We start from the raw sequence: 24,585 nt of genomic DNA on the forward strand, positions 1-24,585 counted from the left end.
TTTAAGTGTCATGTTTACCTCTCCTCACCCTTACCTTTTTCTGACTCATTGACTTTTTATTATTCAGCCAACAATTTAGTGACCGTATGTTCACCAACCCACCTGCGTGCCCCACCTCCAAATGCAGGTCTGTTAAAAAAATGACCTGTCCTCAACTTTTTATCATTTTCTACCTTTTCCGGAGTTCTTTTTTATTCCTCCTAACACCAAAAAACCAGCCCACCCTTCCTGTGCTAGCATTTCCCGTCCTAGCCCTTCCTGTCCTAGCCCTCTGCATCTTAAAGCATCAAGTGGCTTGCCCAAGTCAAGGACTGCAAATGCCAGCATCAGAGAAATAAGCGTGGCAATAACTGATTAACCCCAAAACCTCTTGCATATACTGAAGGCAGAAAATAAAGTTAAGACATTTCAGTACATGCCTACCGCATTCAGCCCATTCTACAACCAGGTCTTGATAATTCATCCTTTTTGGCTCCTATAAAGCAGCCGTCTGAAAGCCTGCACGTGCTGTTAGCTTCTAGGGTTTTCCACCTCCGCTTCTAACGCCTTGGCCTTCCTTCTCGTTGCAGTGGTCAGTATATATCCGAGCTGCTGTCCGAAAAGAGAAAGGCCTGCCTATCCTCGTGGAGCTGCTCCGAATAGATAACGACCGTGTGGTGTGCGCAGTGGCCACGGCACTCCGGAACATGGCCTTGGACGTCAGAAACAAGGAGCTCATTGGTACGTTCTCTGCAATTCACAGTGTCTCAGAATCTAAATGAAAACATTTCCCGGCAGGTGCATGTGGCCGAATCCATGGGCAAGACAACCGCACGTGCAAAACACAGTGCATTTATTAGAGGTCACGTTTTGTCAGCTGGCCGCCTTCTTTAAATGCAGTGGGCTGATTTCTCTTTTAGAATTTACAGGAAAATGCAATGTGTGTTGACATCCTAATCCTTGCAGCTTAAAAACGACCACAGTGCTCGGCACTGGATACCACTGTCCTGAGCCTCTACGTCTCTGTCTGGTTGTTTGTTTGCTTTCCACGTGGTGACCTGGGATTCTAATGGCTGCACGCCACATCTCTTCCCCTATCTGTCTGAAGATCTGTTTTGGATTAGAGCATACTGGCCCTTTAATCCTATTTGTAAAAGACTCCTCTTCCTCTAATTCGGTACTCAAGAAATAGGGGAGATCTTTTATTAATGAAGCATTAAGGAGATCGTATATTCATCTATTTATTCGACAGATGTTTATCCCTGACCTGCTTTGTTCCAGGCCTGTTCTAGGCTCGGAGATTTTATCAGTCAGCACAACAGACAGGAAGGCTCGCCCTTGTGGGGTTTATATTTGGGAGAAGGGAGAGACGCATCGAATAAAATATACATTCGCAGGAACTTGACGGTATGTTAGAAACCTTACATGGGGTAAAGGAAACCATCATTGTGAGGCGGCCGTTTTTTCATCGAGGTGAGATTCACATAACATTGTATTAACCCCTTCAGAGTTCACCATTACCGTGGCATTTAGTATTTTCATAATGTACAACTACCATATCTGTCAAATTCCAAAGCCTTTTCACCACCCTAAAGAAAACCCTGTAGCCGTTAAGTAGGCACCGGCGTTTTCCGTCCTCCAAGACCCTGGCAGCCACAGTCTCCTTTCTGTCTCTGCAGACGTCCCAGTTCTGCATATTTCATGTAAATGGAGTCATATCGTACGTGAGCTTTTGCGTCTGGCTTCTTCCACTCAGCATAAGGGGTTGTGATTTTAATTGGAAGGTCAAAGTCAAGGTAGTCGTGGGAAGGTTACATCTGAGCAAAAACTTGAAGGAGGTGAGAGTAGGTCTTGTGGACATTTAGGGGGAAGGGCAAACGGTGGGGGAGCTGGGAGCTGGGTGGTGAGTTCAGGGTCTTCAAGGGGCCGCTTGTGTCTGGGGCAGAGTGTGGTAGGAGCCCAAGTGGGAGAGGCCTCCTGGTTCCTCCCCTCTGCAGGTAGGAAGATCCCAGGCCAAGGCCGATGGATGCCTGGAGGAGTGGTGAACCAGGAGACCTCCCTCCCCCAGAAGAGACAGACAATGTATTCCTGCTAGAGCATCTGAGATTAAAGAGGGGATTCCAGTAGGGTCTTTGGTCAATGCCTCATGAAGCCTGGCAAGCCTCCGTGCAGGTAACAGGTGTCAGTGGAGTTTGGGTAGCAGGGAGCTGGACCAGCCACCATGCCAAAGATTCACATGGTACCGACTCTGGGCCGGGGGAAAGGGAGAAAGTGAGTGAGCGTGGGCAGAGGGCCGAGTTTCCGTTCCTGGGACAGTTGGGGTCCCAGGCGTGGGTCTAAATGTCATACACAAATTTCACATAGAGACATGGGTCTATTTGTGCTGTCCTCATTCCTGAACATGGCGTTCCAAGCCCTTTGTGATCGGGAAACAAGATACTTTTTTCCTGCCGTTTCGTAATACCCATCATATCCTCCAATAAAATCAAAAGTATTTGTGGACCTTTGTCCATTATTTATTTACAGGGAAAAAAGACTTCAAATCTTTGCCTAATAAATGCAAGTATCTTTTTAAGCTCGCACTATGTTATAAATCATGAAAATTAGACTCACAATTTGATATTTATAGTTAGTTTGAAAAGACCTTAAGTGTCGCTGTGGATTTTGTATATTTAAATTAGGCCATTAACTCAGAAGGTTACCCGCTGCATATCTGCTCTTTCTTTCCTTATGGAGTTGTTTCAGACGGGACAGAGCTGGGGCTTCTGATAAGATCTTGTTGCTCCTGTGTAAAATGGAGGAAAAATCAATAGCTAATCAGTCCGCTGCCTCGATACTAACTACTAGGTCTTGTATGTCTGCATGTTTTATTTCTTTTGCTGGATTAAAATATAACAAAATAGGGAACTATTGATTGGTTTTCTAGCTTCCAGACACCTCTTCTTTCTCAGAAGCCCGTTATTCGGGACTCTCTCTGAGGCAGGAACATTTGGAGCTCCATATTGCCCATGTTAAATTAAGCCTTTACTATCAAATGTCACCAGCCAGGAAAGGGAGCCAGTCACTTAAAAATAGAAGTGAAAATATCCAAGTCACTGGCTTTATGGAATCAATAACTTTTTTTCTCGAATGAGAAAAGTAGAATTTAACAACAACAACAACAAAAAGAAAAGAAAAAAAACCAACAACACACCTGTCTATTCCATCTAGAAGAAAGGAAATGTGACCTCTGCCAGCTCTTTGCCTTCAAATACTGTATCACAGTAGTGATTTTTATAGGAAACGCTATACAGAATTTTGTGCATTGAAAAGAAAGTTGCAGTGACTTTGAACAAAGAACAGCAACAAAGGGCAAGAGTTGAACTTGGACTTCTCTTTTCTGTCACTTCTCAGTCAACGCTTTGGTGGTTTTGTGGTTTCATGGTGTCAAAGATCTATATTCCGATGACGCTCAGATGGGTATCTCTGGTGCGAGTCCCACATCTCTGGGTCTAGCTGTCTGTCCCCCATCTCCATTGGCTGTCCAACAGGCATCCCAGATACATCTCCAGATCTGAGTTCCTTACCCTTCCCCCTAACCACAGTCCCTCCTCAGTCATTCCCAACAGCAAACGTCAGTTTGTCCTTGCCGAGGTCCAGGAGAGGCACCTGGCGGTGCCCTTTGACTCTTCAGTCCCCTTGCCTGGTCCATCAGCAAATCTGATCATTCTTCTACATTCTTCCAGGACCTGACACTTCTCACCCTCATTGCTCTTTTCCCCAAACTCCCACCATAGGTCACCTACCTGGTTATTACCATGGCACCTGCCTCTGCCGTCGCCCCCTACCATCCACTCTCAACACAGCAGCCAAAGTGGCCCTGTTAAAACCTTGACCAGAGCTTGTCACCTGTCCTGTCCTCCTCAGCGGAAGTGAAATCTTCATCAGGCACATATAGCTGTACGTAATCCAGCTCTCTGGTTCCCCTCCACACTCACCTTTTCCCCTCTTGCTGTTACTTACATGCTGTGGTCACTGGTTCACATGTGGTTCACATGAGCCATGATCCTGCCTTAGGACCTTTGAACATGCTGCTCCCTCTGCCTGCAGTCCTCTTTCTCCAAGTGCCCATGTGCTTCTTCCCTCATCCCAATCAGGCGTTCCTTTCCAGTAGAACCTTTTCTGGCCACTATGCTCAAATCTCACCCCCTTCCCCACTTTGCTTCTCTCCACAGCACGAGTCACCTTCTAATATATAGCATAACACTTCTTCATCTTGTTTTTCGTCCATCTCCCTGCCACCGGAACATTTTTCCACTAAGGGCAAGAAGCTCTGTCTTGCTGGTTCCCTGGGGTGGCCCATGAGCCTAGAGGGGCACCTGGATCCATTGCAGGACTTGATAAAATTTTGCTAAATAAATGACAAAAGTAAAATTTTTCCTGTCTGGCCATCATCTTTTTTTTTTAGCTTCTTTAAAATTTTTATTCTTTATGAGAGAGAGAGAGAGAGCACGTGAGTGGGGGAGAGGGGCAGAGGGAGAAAGAGAGATAATCTTAAGCAGCCTTCACACTAAGCGTGGAACCCCATACAGAGCTTGATCCCAGGATCCCGGGATCGTGACCTAAGCCGAAATCAAGAGTTGGACGCTCAACCAAGATTAAGCCACCCAGGCACCCGTGTCTGGCCATCGTCTTAAAATGAACCCCAAATCAGCAAAACCTTAAGTACGCAAATTAAACTTTAAAGAAAAACATTTTATATTAATAAAGAAAATCATTTTAAAAATCTAGTTCATTTTCCTCCTAAAACTTACTAGATGTATGCAGATGTTCAGAATTCCCGAAGAAACACTGTTTTTCCCATTGCTGGTTCTGGGGTTTCAGTTTAGCTCTTTGTAGATGGTTCTTTTAGTTAGAGTGGGGGGGAGGAGCTGCTACCACATTTCAGTTGAGGAATGCTTCGCCTTCGGGGACTCCCATTTCTGGGAAAACACCCAACAAACTATTGGACGATGGTCCTCCTACCCCCTCAGCTCTAATGAGGATCGTCTAAAAGGAATGGCCTCTTCCCGTTTTTGGGTTTTCGTGATTCTGAGTCTGTCTCTGACACTGGGCATTAGGTATATCTACTTAGCTCTCTCTGTCTATAGATAGACCTTTATGTCCTTCTGAATGATGTGATGGGGCAGTAGTCCAAATTAGTAGACACGCATACATTTCTTGGCCGCCTTCCAAAAATGGTAATTATCCTTCTGAGTGAAGTGTTATTTCATCATTTAGAAAGGGTTTGTGTTTTTTTTTTAAAGAATGGTAATAGTTACCTTCAGTGAAAAGAGCAAACAATATTGTGTCCCTTTAACAAATATAACAAAATGCCATCCATTTCAGCACGTTGTCAGGTCCTGATAAAGATGGCCAATATTTATTTTAGCCAAATCCCTACCTTCTCTGCCAACAAACAAACGAAACTCAAAAAAATTAAAAAAAAAAAATTTTTAAGCATACATAAACACTAGACAAGAGAGCTATCTGTCACCTGGCAAACATTGGTCATTAAGCCAGTGCTATCCATCCATGGAAAATAATCCCAAAGAGAGTAATTTCATCCTATGTGCTGTTCTGTTTTGCTACATTTGCAGACAGCACAGAAAATCAAGACCGCATCAAAACCATTACTTAGTATAACATGGACACTGCAAGTAAGTTTTCCGACAGGCAAGATTGTCTCGTCTGTGAATGTCTTGGTGTCCCATACAAGGCCGTGCCCATGCAAACTGCCTCTTATTTCTTTTTTTTTTTAATTTTTTTTTTGACGTTTATTTACTTTTGAGACCGAGAGAGACAGAGGATGAACGGGGGAGGGTCAGAGAGAGAGAGGGAGACACAGAATCCGAAACAGGCTCCAGGCTCCGAGCTGTCAGCACAGAGCCCGACGCGGGGCTCGAACTCCTGAGCCGCGAGATCATGACCTGAGCCGAAGTCGGAGGCTTAACCGACTGAGCCGCCCGGGCGCCCCGCTGCCTCTTATTTCTAATGGCTTTTTCACGAACTCTTCAGCCATACCAGTTTGTGTATCATTATTCCCGCTTACGCACCTACAGACTTCCCGCTCGCCATTCAAAGCTCAGCTCGGGGTGACCTTCCCAGTGAAGGCCACTCTTTGAATTCAGAGCGCAGGGGGGCAGCACCTACCTGATTTCTTAGATTTCCTCGTGCAGTTTTACGTTCGCAGTATCTGGTAGGTTTCCGTGAGTAGATGCCCTGAATCATCCCCCAGTGAGATGATGAGCAGGGATCGGGTACCACGTTTATTTCCACGTCCTACAGTGCCCAGCACTTCGCTCTGCCCATAACAGGCACTCAGTACATATGTGCTGAAATAAGGCACTGAGGGGTGAAACACACTGGTATGTATTCTGAAGAATGATCTGGAGAATGTTTGGGGAATCCCAAAGAGAGAGAGGAAGGGGTGGGGGAGATGTCTGTTTCAGCTTCTTCCCACAGCTTTCGGGAATAGGAAGAGAGACAGCTTAGCTGCTCCCTGAAATCCAGCACTCTTGTCAAACTCAGACTCATCCTGCTGCCTCCTTGGAAGAGGCTTATGATTGGGTGGGAAATAGTAACGTCTTCCGTGTGTCCTTGATCACTGCTAGAAGATCGTGTTGGCAGACTGTCTCCACCCCTGCGGGTAGTGTTGGCAAAGCTGGCAGGGCACCCTCCCTTGGCTTCCCAGGCAGTGGCTTCTTGTCACACTTTCCCCGGCAGGCGAGCCGGGGCAGGGATCCGGAAGCATCCTCCCGGTCCTCTTCATCCCTCCTTCCGCTGCCTCGTGAACCTGGCTCTTCCCTAGTTTGCCTCGGCCCTTCACCTCATCCTCTCTGGTTTGCACAGCTGTTTCCCTCTATTATCATTTGGATGGTTGGGGCACCACATCTGGGATGATCTATAAGAATGTTCCTTTGACTGGTGGCCCTGCACATTCATATTACAAGATCCATTCTTCTAATTCAACTAACCTTCTACCCACTTCATCAGCTAGCTGAGCCTCTGTCTAAGCAATACGTTCTCGATCAGTTCCAAGCTCCAAGGAGCACAGACAAAATTTGATTCTCTCTGGGGTCGGGAAGGGACCATTTCTCAAAGGAGTCTGCCGGCTCCAAACACAGGTAACCCCCAGGAGAGATGGATGAGAAGGGAGCCCCAAATCTCCAGATGTTCCTAGTGGTGGACATCACGTGCTTTCTAACACTAGTGAAATCAAGAACAAAATAAGGGTGATTTCTTGTCTAGGGGTTAATTATTCTTTAAGCAGTAAATCCATTGTTGTTTCTCTTCCCTTTTGGGGGTTTTCAGATCATCCTTTTCAGTCATTGCAGGAAGCGGGGGGTCAAGGGCCTGGAGGCATTCCCTTCCTATCTTTTTTCTTTCTTGCCACAATGTTGAAATATTCGGGTGAAAGATTTTATCTGACCACCGTAGGCTGTTTATAGACAGCGGTTGCTGGTCATATTTAAAGAACAACATAAAAAGTTTCATTTAAGTGGAAATAGAGACTGAATGAAAGAAAAGTTAGTGAATTCTGTCAATAAAATGACCTCTTACATGCCACATTTTTACCTAGGGAGAAGTGTATTTTCTTTTGGAAAACTGTAGGGGCGGGGCGGGGGGTGGGAGTCTTGGTTGTGTCTGTACTGTCCTGAATGCTGCATAGCTTTGTAAACATTTCCTTTCATTTAGTGATCTCACAGCTGAATTTTTTGAGATGTGCATCCGTGGAATTACAGAGCTGGCAGTACCAAACTTCGGGATGCATTTTTATTCATTTCTTGAATCATGAGCACATGCTCAGGGGAACAAAGAGACACCTAAATCAGGGTCTCCATCTCCAAGAAGCATTCCACATATTCCTCAGGAGGTCATTAGTCAAAGTTTATCGAAATTCTTTGGCTCAGGATTGAAACACATCTTGGTCATCATCCTGTGTTACTGAGAATATCACTTGGTACCCACAGGACAAAACTAGAGAACAGAGAGCTCTAAAACTGCAGGGTCAGTTTGTGTGTGTGTGTGTGTGTGTGTGTGTGTGTGTGTGTGTGTGTGTATGCATGTGTGCATGTGCCTGTGTGTGTTTTATTTTCTCATCTCATGTACATGGCTTGCATATGGCAGAACATTCTGGGATATGGGCATCCCATTGCGGAGGGCAGCGCTCTCACAGGTCAGTCATTGCACAGCACTGAGGGCGCCTTCTTTACCCGTGTTCTTGACCCTGGGTGATCCCACCTGTGCCTAGGAAAAGACCAAGAAGCTCTAGAGACCGCCATGCAACCGGAAGGACGTGCGTTATTTTCATCCCTGGAAATGTGTGCGCTTCACTTTGTTGAGTAGGTTTGAGGACGTTTTAGAGACCTACCTTCTCTGCTTTTCAAACATGTTTCTTCAGACCCTGGCAGATGTTGTTTTAATTAAAACACATGCAATTTCAATTAGTATTTTAAAAGGAAGCCTGGTTTCCCAGACAAGGTGATTTATTGGAGCACTCTTTGCCGGCTCTTTAATAACTTGATTTCACAAAGCCAAATTCTAGGCAGCAGGAAAGCTGTGTGCTTTGGCCAAAACTTGGTATCTTCAGATTAGGTGCCTGTGTTAGAGCCCCCAAACCCAAGAGCATAATCTCGTGAATGCTGCCCTCCTTTCCAGTGGAGCCATAGAATCTTCGTTAATTAACTTTGGACACCTGTTGGGGAATTTTGGTGTCTGCGCCTGGCAGATAAGAATTGCTTAGAAGGGGAGTTGTAAATAAATCGAAGAGCCAATAATTATTTTATTAAACAAGACTTAATGATTCACCCCTTGGAAATACTCCATGTGGGGAAAAGGCAAAACTGACTGAAATTTGTGGTTGATCCAAATTTCAAAACCTCTACTTAAAGACCTCGAAGAAAAGAGGGAAAAAACCCCACCTAACTTTACCCTGACTAGTTAGATATTCATGTTATGCCTAGCCTAACAGTTTCAGGAGAAACTGATTTTAAGAAGAGAATACGTGAGAAATGAAACAGATCTCTTGACAACCCCGAATCTTGAGAATCTAAAAATAGAAAAGAAGGTTTTAGCAGAGTCGTGTTTTTAAGTTGTATTCCTTGTACACATAGACTACCATCTTTCCCCCTTGCCTGCTTCAAAAAAGAGTTTTTTGATCCTGTGGAAAGAATTGATATTTTTACTCTCTGATACTAAAAATAGTGGATTAGAAAATAGCTGAAGAGTTTAAAGACGAATATCGTTTTAGCATCCAGGCTTATGTTTCGTTGTATTTATTGTGCCGGATTTGAGGAATTATAGAGCAGGCAAGGACAGCCATTACTGGGGGGTTCTGGTTTTAAAACACAGTGTGTAGGCTGGTACCATACTTTGAGTGTACCAGTCAGTGGTTCTGCCCTGGAGGACATCTGAGGCAATACAAGAGGAGAAGGCAGACGGTGTAGAGATGGGGTAGCCATCCCAGGAGGAAGGACACAGGGAGCCTCAGGCAAGAGAGGCTGGGGACCCAGGAGGCAGATGGCCGATGGAGGTGCAGCCTGCGGCCAGGACCTGCGATGCTGGTGTGTGAAATAGCATAAGCACAAAGAGCAGAGTTTGCTCCTTGAGAAGAAGCAAGCTTGAGAAGACAGAGTTCATCCATTCAGCCTATCAGACTAGAATCAAAGAGATACTTGCTTCCGAGGAGAGAGGAAGCAAAGAATCATTCCCAGCCGTGATTCAGTAAAATATTCTGAGTTGTTTCAAGAAACTTAGGTGAAATTCAGAGATTTCTTCTCTTCTAACTAAGAAAGTTCATGAAAGTTCATTTACTGTCTAGCAAAAAAAGCCTAGCCTTTTCCCCCAAATGTATTTCTTTTTTAAAAGGTGAGGTACTTTGTTTTTCTTTTGGTCCAGATTTTTTTCGTTTCTTTTTTTTTTTTTTTTTAATTTAAATTCAAGTTAGTTAACATATGGTGTAGTATTGGTTTCAGGAGTAGAATTTGGTGACTTATCGCTTACATGTAGCCTCCAGTGCTCCTCCCAACAAGTGCCCCGTTTAATGCCCATCATCCATTTAGCCCAATAATGAAGCAGCAGAAAAAGAAATCAAGGTTTTTTTTTTCAAATTTCAAATGAAATTTCCCTATTCAGTTTTGTGCCTCATAGTGTCTTTGAACAATGTCGGGTAAAATAAACGGCTTTGGAGAGGAACGATAAAGGACAAGTGACTTGTTTCCTAAAGCACATAATATCCTTTGAGCCAAATTTTATCATCCTTATTAGTGAATATAGGCAGCTGAACTTGACACGGTACCAGCCAGGCTGGTGCAGGCATATAGTAATGTGCAATGTGTTGCTTTTAATTAGGAGTCACGAGTATTCCGACACCAACATGAGGTGGCATTCAATGTGCAAGATAGATCAAAAGATTTTTTAAAAAATCCCCATGGTCTTCACTTTGAGACTTGAACAGTTTCATTTCCTCATCCGAAAGGAAAATTGTAGCCATGAAATGGACAGTGGTGGGGTTAAAGGTTTTAACTGAATATTAATTAGCTCCAGAAACTGATCCCTAGCCTCTGCGTGAGAGTCTGGTCCATTTTAGGAGTGGTCTTGTTTTTCTTACAAGGTCAGAATACAGCGGGTATGTGAGAGACAACCCACAGGCTTCTCTCACCAGCAGATGGTCACAGAGGGGCCACTGTCCTGGGACCACGGGGAATACTGTAGTGAGCAAGGCTTCAACTTGCTCCTCTGGACCAGCGTTCCCACTAGGGTGCACCATGGATGGGTGACAAGTGTGCTGGGGTTGTGATGCCCTCCGCATCACGGTCCGGGTAGCACCTGAGTCTGCCCACCCACCCGGATCCGTGACCTCCGACGAGGTATAGCTGTCGTCCCACGGAGCTCTTACCCTGACACATTGCAGGTGTTCTGGTTTCTGTGTGTGCCATGCTGAGGTAGCAATATGGAAGTTCTGCCCAAGACGGACCTCCCACCTTCACACCCTGTACGAGACATCGTCACCGTGTCACTCTCCCTGGTGCCCAAAACGTTGGGCATTCAAATCCTCATCTCTTTCGTCCTCAAATACTAACCCAAACCCTGGTCTTTTACTTGCCTTACTGTTTCCAGTGATAGAAATGGATAGAAACTAGGAGTCTTTTTCTTCCTTTTCTTTATCCCTGCAGACGCATCACGATGCTTTCCTTGTACTTCAGGGAATTTCTTGAATTCTGTGTGTCATTCCTGTGTCGTTCGCCGTTGTGTCTCACGTGTGGCATGGCGGGTCCAGTGTGCACGGAGCTCCCTGCCTGGGGCACTTCGCCCCCTCCACCTTCCTGTGATGCACCCCCACCTCACTCTTCACCCTGAACTCTGGGCAGTACTCCGGCTAAGGGCTCCTCGTAGCCTCCACGATATGAACGACCTGCTGGCACCTGCCAAACGGGGCCGTGTTGGCACGTGGTATTTGAGTAACAGGTTGAAGTCATACATTTGTGCTTTCATAAACCCAATTCCCATTGCCCTGTGTAGCTTTTCCTAATTATTCAAAATTGGTTTGGAGTTTTAACCTACACCACAGCATCTTTGACAATGGAGAGCTGCCTGCCCTCACCCTCCTTCCTCACCCTGAGCATACCACCGCCCCTACGTCCCCCAAAATAGAACTCCATGCCTTATTCTTATTATGCAAACCAAAGCAGACGAGAAGCACTTTGTCAGGACACGATTCATAATCTCAGTTGTACATTGGAATCGCCTGAACCCACCCCCAAGAGATGCTCAGGTATTAGCACTTATTTTGAGGCTCCCCGGGGGATTGTAATATATGGCCAAGGCCGAGAACGTTCTTGAAGACCCGTCGTAAATAAAACCAGCCTGCTGATCTCCTGCAAAGCTGTCTTCTTTCAATTTTGAAATAATTCATAACGACGAGTCTAACCCTAAGCGTTTTTCGGTAAGACCATTCCATTTCTTTGATTGGAACACAAGATTTTTCCTCCAGAAATTATTCTGTTCCAAACTTTTTCTTTACGGTATTGTATGTAATGAATAATGACTTTGAAATAGCTCATTTCAGGTCATATCACCACTAATGATACTGATATCTAGACCAGAAGCATAGGAATGTCATGTGGGTGTTATTACTCCCTTGTGTTAGTACAGTTCTTCAGAACACTGATGAACATGTCATGAGCTTCTTTGGCGTGGCAAGGCACATTCTCACTTTACCTTTCCGCTTAATAAAGCTGTTTATGCTGAAAGACAAATTTAATCAAGAGGACGAGTGTAAGGAGCTTGTTGAATATATCACACACAAGTGTAACACTGACTATGGAGGTCAGTACTTAGAAGACCACGGGGAATGTCTCACATCTTCTGACAGGGGCCGGGTTTTGCCGTTGACATCACCCTTGCTCACTCAGGGTGTCTGAGCTCCCCCACCACCCAGGAAGCCTGCATGTGTCCAGCGTGGTTCGCTGGGAGATTTGAAAGTACTGTTCTCCCCAGCAGAGCCCACCCGCAGCCCCAGTCTTAGCTAATGTTTGGAACCCAAAACCCTGATCCTTCAAGCAGCATCCAAATCTTCCCTGCATGGGCCCATAGCTTCTTCGAGATTGTGTCCGCCTAGGTGTGGGGGTGAAGAAAGGCCTTCAGGGTATCTGTTAGCAAGCAAAGGAAAAGAAATCTAAATAGAAAATTTACAAATTAATACTTTGAGATGTAATCCTGCCTCAAAACCATCCTTCAAAAATGCTAGAGTGGGGGGGGCACATGGGCGGCTCAGTCAGTTAAGCATCCAGTTCTTGGTTTCGGCTCAGTCATGATCTCATGGTTTGTGGGTTCCAGCCCTGCATCGGGCTCTGTGCTGACAACAGAGATTCTCTCTCTCCCTCTCTCTTTACCCCTCCCCTGGCTCACAAGCTCTCTCTCAAAATAAATAAACACTAAAAAATGCTGGAGTGTTAATCTTACCTTTTGGAGAACCATTTTTCTTGAACTAAAGCTACTTACCTCTTCCCAAACATACTCTTCTTGGCTGCCACCTTATACCTTATGCCTGAATGATTTTTAAAATGTGTTCTCCTTGATATGCAGAGGCGATGCCAGGCAGCGTGTGCTTCAAGTTGCTTTTGAATCTGTTGTGACAGGATTCCTCAGATGCCCCTCCATCTGGTCCCCTCCCCCACCCGTGACGAGCAGTGTATGTTGCTCGCGGGGCTCTCTGCGGTTGGGTATGGAGGCTGCATCAGCTACGGGGAGAAGTTATGCATTCCTCTGAGGATCAGACTTTTGACCTTGCTTTTTTGGCGGGCTGCTAATGTACCAAACTGAGGAATGGCGGGCAGTGGCGAGACCCAAGGAGCAATTCCATCGACCTCACTGGACATTCCTCAATGGACCTGATACTCAACATCATAGTGTGTGCCTCATCCCCTTCTGTGACACCTCACTTACCCAAAGGAGCAACATTGGAATCATATTCCATTGTCACCAACTCTCGCTGTTGGTCCAGGCTGGGAGAGAAGAGGTAGGGTAGACAATGAAACTGGCAAGGATATTTGTTGATGAGGAAAAAGGGTGTTGTTTCTAAAGCGTCATTATAGGGGAAAATGAAGAATTTCCTAGTTTCCATTAGGCAAAGGGCTAGAACTAGCTGAAAACAGTTGAATTACAAAGTAGGGGGGCCTCCCCTGGATCAACGTTTTAAATGCTAAGCATGTGACCGTACGAGCCAGTTGGACATTGACGATCTATGAGCAACAGACGAGGAATTCCAAGCATTCAGTAACTAAGTACAGTCTGCAACAAAATCCATCTTAAATGGGTGAGGGAGCTCCTATGTAGAAACGCAACTGCGTCGGCAGTAACTAGGCGCACTCGGGAAGGGACGGGCTGGCTGACTCAGACTTTGCCATCTTCCCACGTTGGCTTAAGGCAGCATCTCAGCAATCCTGCCTTGTTCCGTTTCCCACTGACTCCAAAGGCTACCCCAGGTGAGCCTGTTGAGCTATAGGCGGGGATGGAGTGGAGGTTTGGGGGGTGTGGAATGGGAGCCGTACCTGGAGAGCAGTGCCGGGGAGACAGAAGGAACTGCAGACAAGAGACAATACTGATGACAAGTAACCTGTACCCGTCTGCTCCCTAAAGCGTGGGGCAAATCGAAAGTGGCACATACAAAAGGCAACCCCCTTGAATGTCAGTCTAATTGGACTAACAAATCAGTTAGTCTAACAAGGAACGAGGGGGTTGAAATGCGTCCAGCCTTCACTATAAATTTGATGAATCCATTATTTTTCTCTAAATATTCTGCCGAACTTCTTGAAACAAATGCTGCATTTCTGTGTTGCTTCGGTAAGGGATTTTAACTCCCAGAACAGACAAAGCCAGGTGGGTCCAGGCCTGGGGCGGGGATCCAGTCAGGTGCAGTCTTTCTTATCCTCTGGGAGAGCAGATAAGAACGAGTAATGTTCCAGGAATCTCCTGCTAATGAGAGGGGGACAGTGGGGAAGGAAGGACAGACAGGTGTGTGGACTGGACCTCCCATCGTGGAGGCACATCTTCCAGTGACTTCCATGCTTCCTGTCACACCGTCTCTTCTCATGTTTCTGTAGCCCTCTGCCCAGGGATGGTGGCAGCCAGCCTCTATGTTTTTTGGAAATCTCCAGGCTCAGGGCCTTTCACAGATTACAATTTTGCTCAGTTGTTTTTTTGTTTGTTTCATTTCAGAGACCTGGCAGATTCTTTACTTGGGGAGGGTCCAAATACACACATAAGATTAGCCTCATCACTGGGCTGAAGCTAGTTGGTATCTTTGCGTGGACGATGGAAAGGGAATGAGAGGAGACCTCCCTTCTTAGGCTTCCAATAAAGGCCTGAGGAAGGACTCCATTCCCTGATATTTCTCTTTTCCCTGATATTCCCTGAAGTTCTCTCTCTCTCCCTCTCCCCCTCTCTCTCTGCCCAGCCCTCTTTCTCTCCCTTCCTCTCTGTCTCCCTCCCTGTCTCCCTTTCTGTCCTCTCTCTCTTTTTCATTCTCTCCTTCTCTGTCTCTCTCTCTCTTTTTAGCAAAGAGTATGTGGGATTTTATTTAACTCTTAAAGTTAGAAATTTAAAGAATTATAAAAATCAAAAATTCATCTTCATTCTCTCAAGCCTAATTATCATGGCCCAAAGGAAACCATTACAAGGCTGCTGGGGACATCTGTCAGTCGTTGATTTCATTAGGAGAGTAAAGGACATGTTTTTTGTTATTGAATTGAGGAAGGAAAATTTAAGACTTTTTTTTCTGCAAAAGCTGTCCACTTTTTGTATTTATTTATTCATTTAATTTTCTTGAAGTATAAAAGACTGTATTTCTTATTATAGTGCCCCTGAAGTTCTTAAGTCATTTTATTGTTTCCTATTCCTACTGACCTTGTTCCCCACCCTGCCTTGTAGTCTCTCTCTCTCTCTCTCTCTTTTTTTTAATTCTCAAGCTAGTTAACATACAATGTAGTCTGGCTTCCGGAGTAGAGTCCCATGGTTCATCACTTACATATAACACCCAGTGTTCATCCCAACAAGTGTCCTCCTCAGTGCCCATCCCCATGTTCCCCACCCCCATTAACCCTCAGTTTGTTGTGTGTACTTAAGAGTCTCTTATGGTTTGCCTCTCTCTTTGTTTTTATCTTATTTTTCCTCCCCTTCCCCTATGTTCATCTGTGAAGTATCTCAAATTCCACATATGAGTGAAATCATATGGTGTCTGTCTTTCTCTGACTAATTTTGCTTAGCATAATACCCTCCAGTTCCATCCACGTTGTTGCAAATGGCAAGATTTCATTCTTGTTCATCACTGAGTAGTATTCCATTGTATGTATACATACATCACATCTTCTTAATCTGTTCATCAGTTGATGGGCATTTGGTCTCTTTCCACAATTTGGCTGTTGATAGTGCTGCTGTAACCAACGGGGTGCATGTGCCCCTTCAAATCAGCATTTTGTATCCTTTGGATAAATACCTAGTAGTGCAATTGCTGGGTCATAGGGTGGTTCTATTTTTAATTTTTGGAGGAACCTCTACACAGTTTTCCAGAAGGCCTGCACCAGTTTGCATTTCCAGCAACATTGCAATAGGGTTCCGCTCGATCCACATCCTCGCCAACATCTGTTGTTTCCTGAGTTGTTCATTTTAGCCACTCTGACCAGCAGCACCCAGTTCTTACTTGACATGTCTCGGGAGGCAAGGCAAATAAAAGCAAAAATGAATTATTAGGACCTTGTCAAGATAAAAAGCTTCTGCATAGCAAAGGAAACAATCAACAAAACTAAAAGGCAACTGGTGGAATGGGAAAAGATATTTGCAAATTCCTGGTAATCTCCTTAACAGGAGTGTTGACCACACAGGGCCTGGAGAGGGTCTCTGTCACTTTGTTGATAGAATCAAGGACTTTGAATCATTGCTAGTAATTAGTAAGAGCCAGAGGTCTGTTAATTTATTTTTGCTTGTGAACTTTCTAGAAGGCATTTGGACAACTGTTTTACCCCTCTCACACTTTTAAATTTAAAGTGTGGCCAAGGATATGGCTTTCTGTGTGATATTAAAAAAAAATGAAATTTACACATCCGGGGCACCCGGGTGGCTCAGTCAGTTAAGCATCTCACTTGGGCTCAGGTCAAGATTTCGTGGTCCATGGGTTCGAGCCCCACGTCGGGCTCTGTGCTGACAGCTCAGAGCCTGAAGCCTGCTTTGGATTCTGTCTCTCCCTCTCTCTCTCTTCCCCTCCCCCACTCATGTTCTGAATCTCTGTCTCTCTCAAATAATGAATAAACATTAAAAAAAATTTTTTTGAAGAATGAAATAAGACACATCCCTCTTTTAAATAAAGCTGAGAAGGGGCGCCTGGGTGGCGCAGTCGGTTAAGCGTCCGACTTCAGCCAGGTCACGATCTCACGGTCCGTGAGTTCGAGCCCCGCGTCAGGCTCTGGGCTGATGGCTCAGAGACTGGAGCCTGTTTCCGATTCTGTGTCTCCCTCTCTCTCTGCCCCTCCCCCGTTCATGCTCTGTCTCTCGCTGTCCCAAAAATAAATAAACGTTGAAAAATAAATAAATAAATAAATAAATAAAGCTGAGAAATCTGATAACCATAGTAGTTTAATGTCCAGCATTATCCTTTTTAATAATATATGAGCAGGTTTCTCATTAATGTTAGAACTTGTACATAATTCCTTTACTCTTTAAACATGTGACCATTCCACGTTCCTTAACAATTTTACCCTGATTGATGTATTTTATGCTTAAAAGTCTCACTGATCGTTCTTTCAGCAAACAAGACGTACACATATTAAAAAGTGTTTTGTTTATATTTTTATGGTATTCGTTTTTAAATTAAAATTGCCACATGGATTAAGTTATTATTCTAGTTAGTAGCAGGGTACAATTGATCAAAATAAATAATCAAATAAATCTTGATTAAAAATTTTAAATATAACAAGTAAAATTGTATTGGAAATTTATTCCTTAGATGAATGAGCCCTTTTATCCCAATCAATTCATAGAATCAAAAATGAATATTACTTATTTCTTGAATGAACAGGGTTCAGTATCAATCATTTCTCAATTCTTTATAGATTTAAATACTGAGAAACATCATTCATATATAAGGCAGAGGGAATAGAAGATATTATATATTTCAAAAATCTCATCGGGATCCATCATCAGTAGTTTTTAATGTTTATTTATTTTTGAGGGAGAGAGCACACGTGAGCAGGGGAGGGGCAGAGAGAGAGAAGACAGGATCCAAAGCAGGCTCTGCACCGACGGCAGAGGGCCCAGTGTGGGGCTCTGACTCACAAACTGTGAGATCATGACTGAGCCAAAAATCAAGAGTCAGACACTTAGCTGACTGAGGTACCCAGGTGCCCCTGTTTTTAATCATCTATCAAATGACAACTTGATTAGGTTCTCCTTTAATGTTGGAGACAGTAAGGAATTGGAAAAAAGACGAACTGCCCATCATTATTCTTGTTTCCTTCTCAACTCAGACACTGACACTTTGCTGAGACCCTTGATTTGGACTCCGGAAATGTTGGCCATTCTGGCAGAGGGAGGAACTAGACTTAGTTTTGTTCATTGAGAGAAAGGAGGCTATGCACGTGTGCATGGGTGTGCTTTCAAGCAGATTGGTCTTGTGAGAGGGCATAAGGAAGCCAGGGAGCTGAAAATGAGTTCCCTGAAAACTCCAAATGATGCATCCCCTTGAAAACTCTTCATGAAACCACAGGGCACATGGGGGCCCAGTTTGGAGACCAGTGCCCCTGACGGAACTCTAGCCCTGACCCTCACATTGTTCTCGCATGACCAAGGGCTGCTGTTAGAAGGATGCGCTTCGTGTTGGGTGAGCTGTGTTTCCACAAGCCATTTCTACACGGGCCAGTTTGGAGCCAAAGTCCCCAGAGAGAGCTTACCACATCGAGAAGAGCAGCCAACTGTGTGCTGAGAAACACCAGCCAAGATTTAAGGATTGCATTTGAAGCTAATTAAGACTACAGTACAGATTTTATGCTAGACCATAATTTCTTATCTACATATAAAGTATCATTATTGGGACAATGAGTAGAGTATTTAAAACTTCCTGGGGACTAATGAATGTAAAGAAGTCCAGCTTTCAGACCGGAAGCTTCACAATTCAGTTCCCATACCATAAAAAGCTAATGTGATTGTTTAATACAGTTTCCAAGATATTGAAATAAGAAATAGCTGGGTATTTCAAGAGGTTAGCATAATTTTCTCCTTGTGTATTGACTTCCAAGTGTAGAATTAATTTATCTCCGTATTCATTCGACCAATGAAGGAATGCCTTCTTGAATGCCTACTATGTGCCAATCGCAGTAGACCATCAAAGTTCCTGCTTCATGGCTCTTGTGGTCTAGGGGTGGAAACAGTTTCAAAAAGAAGCTAACGGTATTTATTTTCTGCTCTGCAATGTGAATAAACTAGTCCAAGGGATTGGAGCGTGAGGTAAGAAGGAGAATGTTGAATGTGGTAGTCAGGATGGTCCCTACCAGGGGGTCACATCTGAGCAACTCCTGCTCCTGCGTGATGGACAAAAGCCAGCCATTAAGCCATTTGGAGAAAGAGCTTTCTGGGCAAAAGGACCAGCAACAGCAAAAACCCTGGTGCAGGAGGGGAGCTTGGAATACGGTAGAAACAATGGTAAGGTCAATGTTGTTGCAACCGGTAAATGAGACAGGAAAGGTCAGAGAGGATGGTGAGTGAGAAATCCCTCTAAGCCTGGATGAAGACTCTGAAGGTTTTGGCGAGGGATCACGCGGTGGGATTTGCATTACTTAGAGCCCTCTCTGGCTGCTGGTTGGAGACTAGACTGTAGGAACTCAGGAAGGCCAGTGAAGGTTTGGCCTGGCTAGTCTGGAAAGGAGATCCTCCCGTACTGCACCAGAGCATAGCAGAGGGGTAGGAAAAGAATTTTCAAGGCAGAGCCAGTAGGGATTGTTGATGGATGGAGCACAAAATAGGAATAATAATAAATAGGAAAAGGACAGAGATCAGCTGGTAGAATTAGGAGTTTGGTTTTGGACTGAAAGTTTGAAATGTCTCTTAGACATGAGAGGGAGATGCCTCATAGGGAGTTGGAAATACATGTTTGAAGCTCAGGACTGGTAACATTAATTGGTGCATCATCAGTGAAAAAAAAAATATGTTTAAAGTCATGGTCCAATTATTTTAATTCTCTAAATACAGAAACAGCTACAGGAAGCCTCATCTTAAAATAAAATGCCTAGCCACAGGTAGACAAGCATTTCTTGGCTCATTAACCAAAGATAGGTTTCTTACATAATTTTCTTCTTTTTTCTTCTCTTTGAATAAAGCAGACAAGAGATAATGTTCTTTCTTTGCATGAGTGCAACTGGAAAATATAAAACCACATATGTTCAAATGATTTTAGAATTATCTGTAGATCATATTGTGAAGCACTTTTAGGTTTGTGTTACTTGTTGAAGCACTGTGAATAGCCGTTTATTCCTATACTACAGTGGACGCAATCATGCCTTTTAATCTACCCCAGGGAAAGATATCGGGGTGGGGGTGGGGAGAGGGTCAACCAGTTCTGACTGATGAGCACTCTGGATTTCCATCCACTGGTCTAGACTCTCTTATTGGGTATTATTTGTTTTACTTTTATTTCCTAAGGCTCATTATTCCACATGGTCATATTTTACTACTGACATTTTCATCTTTCTAGTAATTTGTGTGTGTGTGGAGTCATCCCTTGTTATAGTGCTTCTGGGAATTGATGAATCCCTGTGAACAGGACAGCATACCCAGCCATTCTGTCTTGTTCGGGGTTCCTTGTGGCAGAAATTGTTTCAGAGGGCCTGTAAGCTATTTTTCTGAGGAATATATTATAACTGAAATGCCGCTAGTATGTTTATAAATTCAGCAGGGGTAGCTATGTCCCCTTGACACCACTCGTACAATGCTGTGGTAGTCAACTTATCTTCCATTTTTCAGCTGTGTGCAGGTCTTGGCAGGAAACTTTGTCAAACATTTACAAGTGACAATAGCCTGTGGTGAGGCGAATGTTTCCAGGAGATACAAATCTAATTGATAGAGGACCATTAGAGACACCTTGTACTCAAACACGCCTTATTTTGCAGGAAAAAATAGTTTGCTTCCTTCTTCTTTTTCAATTGTAGGTAAGCCTCCACAAAATTACCATTTCATTTCTATTGCTGTATGTGGATATAGATACACACAGGTGTAGATACAGATATTGGGTGCAGACAGTTTCTGTGATACTCTTTCTTATAACTTGAATGCTTTTTTTCATGTATTTGAATTTCGGTTGGCTATGGGTGAATGATTTTCTTAATCTCCTATGTAACTGGATCTTTGTATGCGACCAGAGTTGTTACAAGCAAATGTGACTTTTGGCCCAAGACGTTTTTAGAGATGTATGTGACTCATGTGAACTGGAAAATAGTGGTGGTTCTGACTTCATATTCCCAACAGATTGTTCATGGTTTTTCAGTCACGACCGAGACCCAGGTTCGTAGTGTTGATGATCCATACAACCCAGCCCATTAAACAATCAGTATTCCCCCTGCACGCTTCCTGCTTCCTCTAGTTTTCTGGATGCTTCATCGGTGAAGACTCCTTTTGGTTCTGGTAGCCCAGGATGTCAGCTTTGGAACAGCTATCCCTATACATAGAGGCATGAGCTGGAAGAAGAATGTGGGCAGTGGCACACAATTTTTTAGAATGCAGATTAAAAGACAGGCATTGTTATATAAATAGACCTGTGTCACAGCAATATAACGCAAGGCAGGGATTCCACACGTGGAGATTAAGTGGAAAATTCTCAGCACGAAATTACCTTCAGAAAATTCAGAATGATACATGTCCTGACCTGACCTCAAAGCCCCTGGGTCCGAGTCTCCAGCATGGAGCCTGAACTTCTTTCTCTGTGTTTTCCTTGCTCCACAGGCAGTGCCGATACCCAGTCGAGGTTGACCATCGTGTATGTTGTGTTGTGCTAATTCTTACTAGGTCAGCCATTTCTCCTTATGAACATGCACTGCCCTTTTCGCTCTTACTGGGCTACTTCTTACTCAGCTCTGAATTATTATTTACAGAGAGTATTAGCACCTTAAAAAGACTCAAGTCAAGTACCATTAAGGTTGTGCAATGAACCCATGAATTTAAAATACACACACATGGGATGCCCGGGAGGCTCAGTCAGTTGAGCATCTGACTTCAGCTGAGGTCATGTTCTCACAGTTTGTGGGTTGAAGCCCCGCATCCTGCTCTGTGCTGTCAGGGAGGAGCCCACTTTGGATCTTCTCTCCCCTCTCCTCTCTGCCCTTCCCCTGCTTATGCTCTCTCTCCCTCTCTCTCTCTCTCTCTCAAAAATAAATAAATATTAAAAAGCAATAATAATAGGAGCACCTGGGTGGCTCAGCCAGTTAAATGTCTGACTCTTAACCTCAGCTCAGGTCGTGATGTCATGCTTCTTGAGTTTGAGCCCTGCATAGGGCTTTGTGCTGATTTGTGGCGCCTGCTCGGGATTCTTGCTCTCCCTCTCTCTGCCCCTCCCCCATGCTCTCTCTCTCAAAATAAATAAATAAACTTAAATAATAACAATAATGATGATGATGATGACGGTGATAAAATACACACACAATTTGGAGGGGAAATGATGTCATTTTGAAATAGGTTAGGTGAAGTGTACCAGGTTGCATTATACATTAACATAGGAGTAAAACTAAAATTTTGCCTGGATGTATTTAAATGTATTTATTCGATCTCATTTGTCAATATTTCCTTAGCAATACCCTAAGCTAATTCGCTCTGTGAACATTAACCGAGTGATCGCCATATTCAAGGCTAGGGGCTGTGATTCTGTGACAGGTGTTTATTCACATTCTCGAAAGGAGACTCACTAATGGTATTGAGATGTGACGGTCTTGTTCTCAGAAATGAAAGCCGTCGTTCACACATCTCATTTGAATTCAGACGTAGCGGGAGGCCCCCATGGCTCACCTCCATTGCCCAGGGTCCCAGCATGAAACTTGGTCCTTCTGGGTGTGGCCATCTAAGATCCCACACCACCACCGTGTGGCTCTGACCACAGAGCCTGCTTCTGTCTGCAGCCAGGAAACCTGCCCAAACTGATGCGGTGCTACGTGTTGACTCCCCTGTCTGCACCACACGCAGATATCCCGCCATGAGCAAGCCTGTCTAGCCACGTGGCTTGTGGCCCACCCCACCCCCCACGCCCAGTGCACTTCCTGCCACACATCGCTGTCCACCACAAGCTCCCGTGGAGGCCAACCGCAGCAGGCCGGTTTCTCCTCTGCTCTTCCCTCCATGTGGTTTCTCTCCCTAAAGCCAAAGACCACCTGCTGTGGGACCACCAAGCACGGCTTACCTCTACAACCACCCAGTGCCAGCTACTTGGAGCCATGCAGGCCCAGCTTCTGGCTTCAGATGGTCAAGAGGAAACCTTTGTCAGCCAACTAAGGCCCCTACAGTGATGGGGACGGGGGGGCAGGCAGGAGTGGTGGCGAGTTCATTGACAATAGACAGGCTAACAGGAGAAAAGACAAAAGTTTCTTCACACGCATGTGGGAGACTCAGTACTCTGAGTACGTCACTGAACAGCTGGGAGTTATGGTTTTTGGGGAGAGTGGAGGAGGACAGGACTTCTAGGGGACACAAATGGAGGGTACGGTGGCTTCCATAAAGTTTATTTATGCAATTCCTCATCCCAGTGCTAAAAGTCAGGCGCCTTCGTGGCTGGAAGCTTCCCAGAAAGAGGATTTATGGCGTCTTCCTTCTCAGAAACCTCTGCCTTTAGTCAGATAAGAGAAGCTCAGAAAAGGCTTCTTTCTATATCCACCGTATTTCAGATGTCTCCAATTTAAAGTAATCTTTATGTCATTCTGTTGGGTCCCTTCAAGATCTCGGGAGTATCTGTTCAGCCTTACTTATGGCTACCGTTCCAATGTCCTTAACCTCATTTTCCCAGACCTTTTTACACTTTTCATTCCTCAGTCCATGGTGTAAAAGAAATGGTGTAAAAGAAATGATTTAGGTCTGGCCAGACCTCAAGCTAGCATTCACGCGACAGGTAGAAAATAGGACCCTTCGCGCTGCTGGGCCTTGGCCAGGCAAATAGCTGTCTCGGAGCCCTTGCATCGTTCTGAGGAAGCCTGTTGAGGCTCTCGGTCTGCTGTTTAACCTTAGAGAGTATACTAAACGTAAGAATCTAGAACCAAACAGGCGATGTTGGAGGATGAAAATGTAACGTCTCTTCCTATTCACGTAAACAGAGAAGTGTCTGGGACAGCTTCGTGTGGGGCAAACAGCCCTCCATAAGAACATGATTGTAAAGCAGAAAAGCAAATGACGCCCTCAACAGAAACCATGAGTCATCCAGAAAGTGTTAGATTATGTTAACCATACCATCCAGCAAGCCTTCCACTTTCACACAGAAGGTTCTCTAAAGCTTCAGTGAAAGCAGTGCCAGGCAAAAGGCAAGTGCATTTTTTGAGGACAAGCTGGAGGTGATGTGTGGAGTGAGAGGCAAGGATTGGGACAGGCTGCAGGGTTGGGGGCTGAGGGTCGGCCGCAGGGAGGTCCCAGTCACGAGGTGGGGTTCGTGGGCACTCGAGGGAAGTAATAAGAAGCATGTCTCTTACCCCCTCCCATGTTACCTCTGATATTCCTTTTAAAAGGCGTCTTTTTCGGGGCACCTGGGTGGTTCGGTCGGTTAAGCGTCGGACTTCAGCTCAGGTCACGATCTCACAGTTCGTGGGTTCTAGCCCCGTGTCCGGCTATGTGCTGACAGCCCGGAGCCTGCTTCAGATTCTGTGTCTCCCTCTCCCCCAGTCATGCTCTGTCTCTGTCTCTCAAAAAAATGAATAAACGTTGAAAAAAAATGTTTAATAAATAAAGAAAATAAAAGATGTCTTTTTCCTGTGCTTATCTTTTATTTCTGGCTCAGGGATGAGTGGTGGTGTACATTTTCTAGCTTGAATCCCACGGGCAGATTGTGTGCCTGTGCCTTTGTTTCTTCATGTTTGGAAT

General features: G+C 44.7%; 1 protein-coding gene across 1 annotated transcript in view; it reads left to right on the forward strand.

Annotated features, from left to right (window-relative positions):
- CTNND2 (catenin delta 2) overlaps positions 1–24,585 on the forward strand; it is a 946,486-nt gene that overhangs the window by 837,729 nt on the left and 84,172 nt on the right. Inside the window, 1 exon segment of the mRNA XM_030332482.1 lies at positions 570–720. Coding sequence (XP_030188342.1) covers positions 570–720 — 151 coding nt within the window.

The sequence above is a fragment of the Lynx canadensis genome, chromosome A1 (assembly GCF_007474595.2).
Source record: "Lynx canadensis isolate LIC74 chromosome A1, mLynCan4.pri.v2, whole genome shotgun sequence".
NCBI lineage: Eukaryota > Metazoa > Chordata > Mammalia > Carnivora > Felidae > Lynx > Lynx canadensis.